A 12,665-nucleotide genomic window follows, 5' to 3' on the forward strand; every position below is an offset into this window, starting at 1 on the left:
AAAATATAACTGTTTGGCCATAATGACCATTGTTATGTTTGGAGGAAAAGGGGGAGGCTTGCAAGAACACCATCCCAACTGTGAAGCACGGGGGTGGCAGCATCATGTTGTGGGGCATCATGAGTGTCTCGACTTCCCCCAAAGTCGGCTCCTCTCCTTGTTCGGGCAGCATTCAGCGGTCGATGTCACCGGCTTTCTAGCCATAGCCGCTCCATTTTTCAGGTATCCATTTGGTTTGTCTTGTTCCCTGCACAGCTGGTTTTCATTCCCCAATCAATTCATATGAATGTATTCCTCTGTTCCCCATCATGTCTTTGTGTAGGATCGTTTGTGTTACGTGTATTTTGATACGCGCATTACTTTTTGGGTATGTTCCATGTTTTGTGCACATTTATTATTATGTATTTTGTGCTGTCATTTTGACCAGAATTAAAAAGTGCACCTGTTCACTACATTCTGCTCTCCTGCACCTGTCTTCGCCTCCAATACACACTCATAACAATGAGGTAGGAAACTTATGTGGATATATTGAAGCAACATCTCAAGACATCAGTAAGGAAGTTAAAGCTTGGTCGCAAATGGGTCTTCCAAATGGACAATGACCCCAAGCATACTTACTAAGTTGTGGCAAAATGGCTTAAGGACAACAAAGTTAAGGTATTGAAGTGGCCATCACAAAGCCCTGACCTCAGTCCTATGGAAAACTTGTGGGCAGAACTGAAAAAGCATGTGTGAGCAAGGAGGCCTACAAACCTGACTAAGTCACACCAGCTCTGACATGAGGAATGGGCCAAAATTCACCCAACGTATTGTGGGAAGCTTTAAAGGCAATGCTGCCAAATAGTAATTGAGTCTGTGTGAACTTCTGACCCACTGGGAATGTGATGAAATAAATAAAAGCTAAAATAAATCATTCTGTCTACCGTTATTCTGACCTTTCACATTCTTAAAATGAAGTGGTGATCCTAACTGACCTAAGATAGGAATTGTCAGGAAAAACTGAGTTTAAATGTATTTGGCTGCGGTGTATGTAAACCTCCGACTTCAACTGTAGATATTCCATTCAAAATCAGCCATTTCCAGCTACAATAATAATTTACAACTACAATAATCATTTACAACATTAACAATGTCTACACTGTATTTCTGATCAGTTTGATGTTTTTTTTAGAATAAGTGTTGTAACATAACAAAATGTGGATAAACCGAATGGGTCTGAATACTTTCTGAATGTACTGTAGCTCCCCATGTAATTACCTGAAATTGTACTTTTATATACCACGATTCGTAAGTACAAAACCAACATTCTCTTGTTTTGTATATACAGTGGGGAGAACACGTATTTGATACACTGACGATTTTGCAGGTTTTCCTACTTAAAAAGCATGTAGAGGTCTGTCATTTTTGTCATAGGTACACTTCAACTGTGAGAGATGGAATCTAAAACAAATATCCAGAAAATCACATTGTATGATTTTTAAGTAATTAATTTGCATTTGTTCTCCCCACTGTATAAAAATCTCCCAATAACGATTTGATAGAAACGCAATACAGAACTCAGATATACAGCTCTCTTTGTAGATTCAGAGCATTAGTGTGTATACTCCGAAAAGTAGCTATTCTAGGGGACATAGGTCTTTATTTGAATCCAAGTTTCTCTGGATACATAACATTAAGTTATACAGATCATCAGATGGAGGTGGAACTGTATCAGTGATTTTGACCAGATAAACAGATCAACTGCAGAGAAGGAGCACCTTATGTACTGACCTAAGGTTATAACTAGGTAAGACCGTGTACAAAATCAAAACGACCTTAGATATACAGTGGGGCAAAAAAGTATTTAGTCACCCACCAATTGTGCAAGTTCTCCCACTTAAAAAGATGAGAGAGGCCTGTGATTGTCATCATAGGTTACACTTCAACTATGACAGATAAAATTATTTTTTTTAAATCCATTATGGTGGAAAATAAGTATTTGGTCACCTACAAACAAGCAAAACTTCTGGCTCTCACAGACCTGTAACTTCTTCTATAAGAGGCTCCTCTGTCCTCCACTCGTTACCTGTATTAATGGCACCTGTTTGAAATTGTTATCAGTATAAAAGACACCTGTCCACAACCTCAAACATTCGCACTCCAAACTCCACTATGGCCAAGACCAAAGAGCTGTCAAAGGACACCAGAAACGAAATTGTAGACCTGCACCAGGCTGGGAAGACTGAATCTGCAATAGGTAAGCAGCTTGGTCTGAAGAAATCAACTGTGGGAGCAATTATTAGGAAATGAAAGACATACAAGACCCCTGATAATCTCCCTCGATCTGGGGCTCCACGCAAGATCTCACCCCGTGGGGTCAAACTGATCACAAGAATGGTGAGCAAAAATCCCAGAACCACTCGGGGGGACCAGTGAATGACCTGCAGAGAGCTAGGACCAAAGTAACAAAGCCTACCATCAGTAACACACTACACCGCCAGGGACTCAAATCCTGCAGTGCCAGACGTGTCCCCCTGCTTAAGCCAGTACATGTCCAGGCCCGTCTGAAGTTTGCTAGAGAGCATTTGGATGATCCAGAAGAAGATTGGGAGAATGTCATATGGTCAGATGAAAACAAAATAGAACTTTTTGGTAAAAACTCAGCATTCTTTGTCCTCCAAACACGACGAGTTAAGTTGCATCCAAAGAACACCATACCTACTGTGAAGCAAGGGGGTGGAAACATCATGCTTTGGGGCTGTTTTTCTGCAAAGGGACCAGGACAATCCGTGCAAAGGATAGAATGAATGGGGCCATGTATCATGAGATTTTGAGTGAAAACCTCCTTCCATCAGCAAGAGCATTGAAGATGAAACGTGGCTGGGTCTTTCAGCATGACAATGATTCCAAACACAACGCACGGGCAACCATGGAGTGGCTTCATAAGACGCATTTCAATGTCCTGGAGTGGCCTAGCCAGTCTCCAGATCTCAACCCCTTAGAAAATCTTTGGAGGGAGTTGAAAGTCCGTGTTGCCCAGCATCAGCCCCAAAACATCACTGCTCTAGAGTAGATCTGCATGGAGGAATGGGCCAAAATACCAGCAACAGTGTGTGAGAACCTTGTGAAGACTTACAGAAAACGTTTGACCTCTGTCATTTCCAACAAAGGCTATATAACAAAGTATTGAGATAAACTTTTGTTATTGACCAAATACTTATTTTCCACCATAATTTGCAAATAAATTAATTTAAAAAATCATACAATGTGATTTTCTGGGTTATTTTTTTCATTTTGTCTGTCATAGTTGAAGTGTACCTATGATGAAAATTACAGGCCTCTCATCTTTAAGTGGGAAACTTGCACAATTGGTGGCTGACTAAATACTTTTTTTGCCCCACTGTATGCTTAGTTGCAGTCAAACCAGCTCATAAATGTCTGTCAATGTTATGAATACTTAGAACTGTAATACACAAACCAGCTACCCTCTGAATGGATGCAAAGTTTGCATTGGTGTAGATTCTCAGAAAAAGTAAGTTTCTACTGAAAAGGTTATATAAATACCAGAATTCTTATAATATCCTACAATATTGTATATGAGTAACATATTTTGGCATTGTGGATGCTATGCTATTTGGTTTGAACTGACTGAGAGGATTCGAGGGTGCTTTCTGAAAAATGCTGCCATAGCACCCACCACACCCATTGTTTCACCAACAGTGATGCTGGTGCTGGCTGTGGAGGAAGTAAATAAAGAAAACTAAGCAATCTCTTGAGTCAATGTCTCTCAGGATCACTTTTTGAAGTGAATTTAATGACTTTGTGTCAATAAAATTAAGTATATATAGGAATTTGTGTACTACCCTTTTAAATGGCAGTTGTTTTTACCAGATAAATATGAAAACATTCATACTTACTTACATTCTGAAAAGTAAATTATACTTTTATCAAATTATGTTAATTTAGCCTTGTACTTCCATGGAAATAATATGGATTGTACTTTGGAAAAAAACTGCACTTTATATAAAAGGAACATTTTATATTTTCTTTTAGGAAATCTAGCTAAAATAAGTACTATTTATTTCAGACAACATTAATTACATGTCTAAATAATGATGTTTTAATAAGATTGTATTTTTCTATGATTGTTGCTTTTTCCAATAGTTTCTCCTTTGGGTAAATTTGACCCAAGTGGGTAATTGGCGCATGTAAAATACGTTGGAAGCTTGAGGGTTAAGGGAGACATGGCAATGCACTTCAGGTAAGGCGTTACTCAGACACTAAACCATCAGCAGCATCCAGGCCAGGGCCATGAGGCCCAGAGAGGAGTTCGTTGTAGAGGCTCCCGACGGTGGCAGGGCTGTGGATGAGCTGCCCTGGGTTGTCACCACCCGGCCGTTGACAGGCTTTTTGTTTCTGAAGACGTTGGTCATCAAGTCAGAGGTGGAGTTGTGGTCAATGTGCAATGTTGTGCTGAATAGATCAATCTGAGTGGAAAAGGTTAATTAATTACTGGATCATAGACGTAAGTATGACATCAGGGTGGCCCAATGGTTTACCCACTGTCAGTTCAACATCTAGTTTCATTTGATCTGCAAAGTAATGTGAAATCAACTAAACTTTGAGGCAAATTGCTCTCCAAATAAATAAATAGATCACAAAAACAACTTTAATGCATATCATTGCATTGGATCAAATCAAGACACATTTCTGAAATGTGTGTACAGAGGCCATATCTTAATTTGATCATCCTGTTGTTGCAGGATCCTTCCTGCAGAGTAAAACATGCAAACTTGTACAGTCTTCAATATTTTAAAAGGCTTATAAAGTTTAATTTCCACTTAAACATTTCAGAGTTGATTTTCCTTAAAGAAAATGTACCAACCCCTATACAAAATGTATAATTTGTGTAACAATTAATACTTCCAGTTGATGCAGGACTATTTTCCTGCTGTGCGAAACTTGCTCAAAACAGGATACAGGATCTGTATGTTCATGACTTCTTGCAGAGCCAATTAATAAAGTAAATCACATAGACCAGGTGTCCATCCAACCTAAAGTACACGTCACATATATTGATTCACGGCAGAAAAATTGGTGAGCAAACTTTCCAAATATCAACAAAACATAATATGTTTGCCTCTTAAGGATCTTCCATTTTTTTTTCAATTTTCACCTAAAATGAATCTAACTGCCTGTAGCTCAGGACCTGAAGCAAGGATATACATATTCTTGATACCATTTCAAAAGGAAACACTTTGAAGTTTGTGGAAATGTAAAAATTACTGTAGGAGAATATAACACATTTTATCTGGTAAAAGATAATAGAAAGAAAAAAATTTTTTTTGTGTAAATGTTTTTGTACCATCTTCGAAATGCAAGAGAAAGGCCATAATGTATTATTCCACCCCAGCGCAATTCTGATTTTTGACACTAGACGGCAGCAGTGTATGTGCAAAGTTTTTGACGGATCCAAAGAACCATTGCATGTATGTTCTTTTATTTTAAATCAAGACTGCCCAAATGTACCATTCAACAGTTTGGGGTCATTTTGAAATGTCCTTGTTTCCCATGAAAACATACATGAAATGAGTTGCAAAATGAATAGGAAATATAGTGAAGATATTGACAAGGTTGTAAATAATGATTTAAAATTGAAAAAAATGTTGTGTCCTCCAAACCTTGCTTTTGTAAAATAATCCTCCATTTGCAACAATTACAGCCAAGTATATCTTTGACATTCCAGTTGTCAATTTGTTGAGGTAATCTAAAGAGATTTCACCCGATGCTTCCTGAAGCACCTCCCACAAGTTGGATTGGCTTCCTGGGCACTTCTTAAGTACCATAGGGTGAAGCTGCTCCCACAACAGCTCAATACAGTTGAGATCCTGTGACTGTGCTGGCTACACCATTATAAACAGAATACCAGCTGACTGCTTCTTCCCTAAAAATGTATTGCATAGTTTGGAGCTGTGGTTTGGTTCATTGTCTTGTTGTATGAGGAAATTAGCTCCATTTAAGCACCGTCCATAGAGTATGGCATAGCGTTGCAAAATGGAGTGATAGCCTTCCTTCTTCAAGATCCATTTTACCCTGTACAATTCTCCAATTTTACCACCACCAAACCACCCCCAGACCATCACATTGCCTTCACCATGCTTGGCAGATAGCGTCAAGCACTCCTCCAGTATATTTTCACTTTTTCTGTGTCTCCCAAATGTTCTTCGTGATCCGAACACCTCAAACTTTGTCTGTCCATGACACTTTTTTTCCAATCTTCCTCTGTCCAGTGTCTGTGTTCTTTTGCCCATCTTAATCTTTTATTGGCCAGTCTGAGATATGTATTTTTCTTTGCAACTCTGCCTAGAAGGCCAGCATCACAGAGTCGCCTCTTCGCTGTTTACGTTGAGACCGGTGTTTTCAGGTACTATTTAAAATGAAGCTGCGGACTTGTGAGTCATCTGTTTCTCAAACAAGACACTCTAATCTACTTGTCCTCTTGCTCAGTTGTGCACTGGGGCCTCCCACTCCTCTTTCTATTCTGGTTAGAGCCCGTTTGCGCTGTTCTGTGAATGGAGTAGTACACAGCGTTGTACGAGATCTTCAGTTTCTTGGCAATATCTCACATGGAATGGCCTTAATTTCTTAGACAATAATAGATTGATGAGTTTCAGAAGAACGTTCTTAGTTTCTGGCCAATTTGAGCCTGTAATCAAGCCCACAAATGCTGATGCTCCAGATTCTCCAGTAGTCTAAAGAAGGACAGTTTTATTGCTTCTTCAATCAGACAAACAGTTTTCAGCTGTGCTAACATAATTGAAAAATGGTTTTCTAATGATCAATTAGGCTTTTCAAATGATAAACTTGGATGAGCTAACACAACGTTCCATTGGATGACAGGAGTGAAGGTTGCTGATAATGGGCCTCTGTACTCCTATGTGGATATTCCATTCAAAATCAGCCATTTGCAGCTACAATAGTCATTTACAACATTAACAATGTCTACACTCTATTTCTGATCAATTTGATGTTATTTTAATGGACAAAAATGTTAGATTTTCTTTCAAAAACATGGACATTTCTCAGTGACCACAAACTTTTGAAAGGTAGTGTAATTAATATATCTATCTATCTATCTATATATATATATATAGTTATAAAATAAGTACATGGGCTCCAACATACTCATATATATATATGTATTACACACACAGTGAGGGGAAAAAATTATTTGATCCCCTGCTGATTTTGTACGTTTGCCCACTGACAAAGAAATTATCAGTCTATGATTTTAATGTTCGGTTTATTTGAACAGTGAGAGACAGAATAACAACAACAAAATCTAGAAAAACGCATGTCAAAAATGTTATAAATTGATTTGCATATTAATGAGGGAAATAAGTATTTGACCCCCTCTCATTCAGAAATATTTCTGGCTCCCAGGTGTCTTTTATACAGGTAACGAGCTGAGATTAGGAGCACACTCTTAAAGGGAGTGCTCCTAATCTCAGTTTGTTACCTGTATAAAAGACACCTGCCCACAGAAGCAATCAATCAGATTTCAAACTCTCCACCATGGCCAAGACCAAAGAGCTCCCCAAGGATGTCAGGGACAAGATTGTAGACCTACACAAGGCTGGAATGGGCTACAAGACCATTGCCAAGCAGCTTGGTGAGAAGGTGACAACAGTTGGTGCAATTATTCGCAAATGGAAGAAACACAAGAACTGTCGATCTCCCTCGGCCTGGGGCTCCATGCAAGATCTCACCTTGTGGAGTTGCAATGATCATGAGAATGGTGAGGAATCAGTCCAGAACTACACGGGAGGATCTTTTCAATGATCTTAAGTCAGCTGGGACCGTAGTCATCAAGAAACAATTGGTAACACACTACACCGTGAAGGACTGAAATCCTGCAGCACCTGCAAGGTCCCCCTGCTCAAGAAAGCACATATACATGCCCGTCTGAAATTGGCCAATGAACAGAGGACAACTGGGTGAAAGTGTTGTGGTCAGATGAGACCAAAATGGAGCTCTTTGGCATCAACTCAACTCACCATGTTTGGGGGAGGAGTAATGCTGCCTATGAACCCAAGAACACCATCCCCACAGTCAGGCATGGAGGTGGAAACATTGTGCTTTGGGGGTCTTTTTCTGCTAAGGGGACAGGACAATTTCACCGCATCAAAGGGACGATGGACGGGGCCCATGTGCTGTCAAATCTTGGGTGAGAACCTCCTTCCCTCAGCCAGGGCATTGAAAATGGGCCGTGGATGGGTATTCCAGCATGACAATGACCCCAAACACACGGCCAAGGCAACAAAGGAGTGGCTCAAGAAGAAGCACAATAATGTCCTGGAGTGGCCTAGCCAGTCTCCAGACCTTAATCCCAAAGAAAATCTGTGGAGGGAGCTGAAGGTTCGAGTTGCCAAACATCAGCCTCGAAACCTTAATGACTTGGAGAAGATCTGCAAAGAGGAGTGGGACAAAATCCCTCCTGAGATGTGTGCCAACCTGGTGGCCATCTACAAGAAACGTCTGACCTCTGCGATTGGCAAAAAGGGTTCCAATTCGTCCCAAAGGAGTTTAATGGGGTTGAGGTCAGGGCTCTGTGCAGGCCAGTCAAGTTCTTCCAAACCGATCTTGGAAAACCATCCCTGTATGGACCTCACTTTGTGCATGGGGACATTGACATGAAAGGGCCTTCACTACATAAGGGACGCAAATGACATTTGCTGTATGATTGATGAGGATCTCCATATTGCAAATGTACGGTCCCTTACTAGACGTCCGCGTTTAAAATTCGCCGTGCCCCAGGGTCAAGTTTTCCGGAAGTCGTCAAATCAAGTCTCTTGGACATTTGGTTTCCATTTTATACATTTTTCAAAATGGGTCATTTTTCCTCTGTCCCAGTATATTCCACCAGATGGTGAATGACTTCTTATTGCAAATGTACAAAACATCACCAATCATGACCATCGAAGACGATGGCCAAAAGACTTCGAAGACAAACTTGGTGAGCATAGGTTTGGCCTAATGAGCTATTTTCCAAGAGACATTACATTTTGAGTTAAGGCTATTTTTCTGGGATTAACCTCTTTGAACTCTAGGGGCAGTATTTCATTTTTGGATAAAAAAACGTTCCCGTTTTAAACAAGATATTTTGTCAGGAAAAGATGATCGACTATGCATATAATTGACACCTTTGTAAAGAAAACACTCTGACGTTTCCAAAACTGCAAAGATATTGTCTGTGAGTGCCACAGAACTGATGCTACAGGCGAAACCAAGATGAAACTTCAAACAGGAATTTAGAAAAAAATTTGAAGCGCTGTTTTCCAATGTCTCCTTATATGGCTGTGAATGCGCCAGGAATGAGCCCACAATTCTGCTGTTTCCCCAAGGTGTCTGCAGCATTGTGACGTATTTGTAGGCATATCATTGGAAGATTGACCATAAGAGACTACATTTACCAGGTGTCCGCCCGGTGTCCTGCGTCGAAATTGGTGCGTAAACCTCAGCTGCAAGTATTTTTCCATGTAATTCAGAGAAGAAAGCAGACTTCAACGAACAATATATCAATGAAGAGATATGTGAAAAACACCTTGAGGATTGATTCAAAACAACGTTTGCCATGTTTCAGTCGATATTATAGAGTTAATTTGGAAAAAAGTTTGGCGTTTTGGTGACTGAATTTCCAGGGTTTTTTGGTAACCAAAAGTGATGTACAAAACGGAGCGATTTCTCCTACACAAAGAATCTTTCAGGAAAAACTGAACATTTGCTATCTAACTGAGAGTCTCCTCATTGAAAACATCTGAAGTTCTTCAAAGGTAAATTATTTTATTTGAATGCTTTTCTTGTTTTTGTGAAAATGTTGCTGGCTGAATTCTAGGCTTATAGCTATGCTAGCTATCAATACTCTTACACAAAAGCTTGTTTAGCTATGGTTGAAAAGCATATTTTGAAAATCTGAGATGACAGTGTTGTTAACAAAAGTCTAAGCTTGAGAGCAAATATATTTATTTCATTTCATTTGCGATGCTAATAAGCTTGAGGCTATAAATAGGATCCCGGATCCGGGATTGCTCGTCGCATGAAGTTAAAGGTCAAAAACGAAAATAGACAGCTATTTTGACTGCTTCACATCAAAGTACATGAACCTACAATTGGTGATGGTCAAAGTAATGTGTTTAACCAAAAAAGTTACAGATCCAGTAGCTGTGTGTTCAGACAAAATCGTTAAGGTGGGTTTCGGAGCTCTACGAGCTTTCTGTGATTTTCTGAAATCACACACACTCATTCAACCCTCAGTCAGTCAGTTCTTAAAATAAAGACTTAAAATTCAAAATTCTGGAAGAGCCTACCCCAAGGAGGATGTGTCCACTTTCAGCTTCCTGTGTCAACCGGAAGTGCCTTAAATTGGGGTAATATGGGCTGTTTCGAAGGGTTAACAAGGTCAGATCTTTCCTAAACTTGTGATTAGGAAACCTTCATAAACTGTAAATCAGTCATTTCTCCAAACAGATGTCCAAGAAAAAACACACACACACACACACACACAGCAAGGATGGAGTGACACAGTGTGGGGCTTACAGACACACAGAGCCTGCAATGGTTACCTTTGTTCGAACAATCAAAGCACCGTCAGACCTAGAGCTATAAAACTTTAGAAACCTGTTCTAGAGCTCAAGTCGATAGTACACGGTGAATTATGTGGCTCTAGAAGGTTAGCAGACGGAGAAACAGCCTCGTACATTTGCAATATCTTCAATTCATTTTTTCAATAGTGAAAATAACAACATTTAGAAAAGTCCCAGAGTCGCAAGACTAGGTGCATCGAAACCGCCTCGGCCCATAGAGATGGACCCTAACGTTTCTGTCCGATAGCTCATTCAAGGCCCTCGTAGCAAAGCCCGGAAAAAGTGAATTTTCAGCACCAATTAAAGTGTCTGCTCAGGCGCCGAATGACCTATCGAGCCGAAACTCGGGATTCGGGGTCGCCACAGCTACGCCTACACATAATATCAGAACTGGATTCGCAGCTAAAACGTAACTATGTGTGTTATGTTTTATTATGGTTTACACAGAAGGCAGGCACTGTGATTTTTGGGCTTGCCCTGAAATATGTGATAGTTGGCTTCTAACCAGGTTGGACAAAGTGGGTTTGGTGTTAGTTTGGTGTCAGAATGATATCTTATTGACTGATGGACGCTGACTTGCTGGCTGACTTTTGTACATTTGCAATAAGTTTAAACAGTGACAAAACATCACCACATGATGAAATCAACACAACGAGAAATTGAGAGGAACCACTATCACTGCCCGGTCATCCCGAGGTAATCGGGCCAGTCAATTTTGCATTTCTGAGCATGTCAAATTCGTGATGGTCATGCCCATTGAAACATATTGCAAATGAAACAGTTTTGAATGCCTTTAGGAGGGTGCAAGGGGTCCACAACTGGGTAGGAAGCACCCCCTACCTGTGCCCATCCAATTGGGGGTGCCCCTGGTCATTTTGGATGTTTGTTTTTTAATCGTTAAAAAAATACCCACTTCTCCCTCATCATAGATGACAAATAGACCTTCTAGGTTGATTCATGCATGACAAATAGACCTTCTAGGTTGATTCATGGCTTAACATTACCTTACCCAAACTGTTGGAAGCACTGCCACAGAGTTGGAAGCACAGAATTGTCTAGAATGTCATTGTAATATACAGTGCCTTGCGAAAGTATTCGGCCCCTTTGAACTTTGCGACCTTTTGCCACATTTCAGGCTTCAAACATAAAGATATAAAACTGTATTTTTTTGTGAAGAATCAACAACAAGTGCGACACAATCATGAAGTGGAACGACATTTATTGGATATTTAAAACTTTTTTAACAAATCAAAAACTGAAAAATTGGGCGTGCAAAATAATTCAGGCCCTTTACTTTCAGTGCAGCAATCTCTCTCCAGAAGTTCAGTGAGGATTTCTGAATGATCCAATGTTGACCTAAATGACTAATGATGATAAATACAATCCACCTGTGTGTAATCAAGTCTACGTATAAATGCACCTGCACTGTGATAGTCTCAGAGGTCCGTTAAAAGCGCAGAGAGCATCATGAAGAACAAGGAACACAGCAGGCAGGTCCGAGATACTGTTGTGAAGAAGTTTAAAGCCGGATTTGGATAAAAAAAAGATTTCCCAAGCTTTAAACATCCCAAGGAGCACTGTGCAAGCGATAATATTGAAATGGAAGGAGTATCAGACCACTGCAAATCTACCAAGACCTGGCCGTCCCTCTAAACTTTCAGCTCATACAAGGAGAAGACTGATCAGAGATGCAGCCAAGTGTCACGCCTTGGTCTTAGTATTTTGTGTTTTCGTTAATTAGTTGGTCAGGCCAGGGTGTGACATGGGTTTATGTTGTTGTATTTCGTAGTGGGGTTTTTTAGTTATTGGGATTGCGGCTGAGTAGGGGTGTTGCATAGGTTTGGCTGCCTGAGGCAGTTCTCAATCAGAGTCAGGTGATTCTCGTTGTCTCTGATTGGGAACCGTATTTAGGTAGCCTGGGTTTCACTTTGTATTTCGTGGGTGATTGTTCCTGTCTCTGTGTAGTGTTCACCAGATAGGCTGTAATAGGTTTCACGTTCCGTTTGTTGATTTTTGTATTTATCAGTTATTTCATGTACCGCG

The 12,665-nt window shown here is 40.2% G+C and overlaps 1 protein-coding gene across 1 annotated transcript in view; it reads right to left on the bottom strand.

The window, feature by feature from the left end:
* Positions 1 to 4,259: 4,259 nt before the first annotated feature.
* The window catches only part of LOC135506780 (uncharacterized), a 63,428-nt gene continuing 55,022 nt past the window's right edge, over positions 4,260 to 12,665 (bottom strand). The window contains exon 21 of the mRNA XM_064926160.1: positions 4,260 to 4,466. Within this exon, the coding sequence (XP_064782232.1) occupies positions 4,260 to 4,466 (207 nt within the window). The remainder of the gene's footprint in view (positions 4,467 to 12,665) is intronic.

Source organism: Oncorhynchus masou, chromosome 3 (assembly GCF_036934945.1).
Source record: "Oncorhynchus masou masou isolate Uvic2021 chromosome 3, UVic_Omas_1.1, whole genome shotgun sequence".
In the NCBI taxonomy this organism is placed as follows: domain Eukaryota; kingdom Metazoa; phylum Chordata; class Actinopteri; order Salmoniformes; family Salmonidae; genus Oncorhynchus; species Oncorhynchus masou.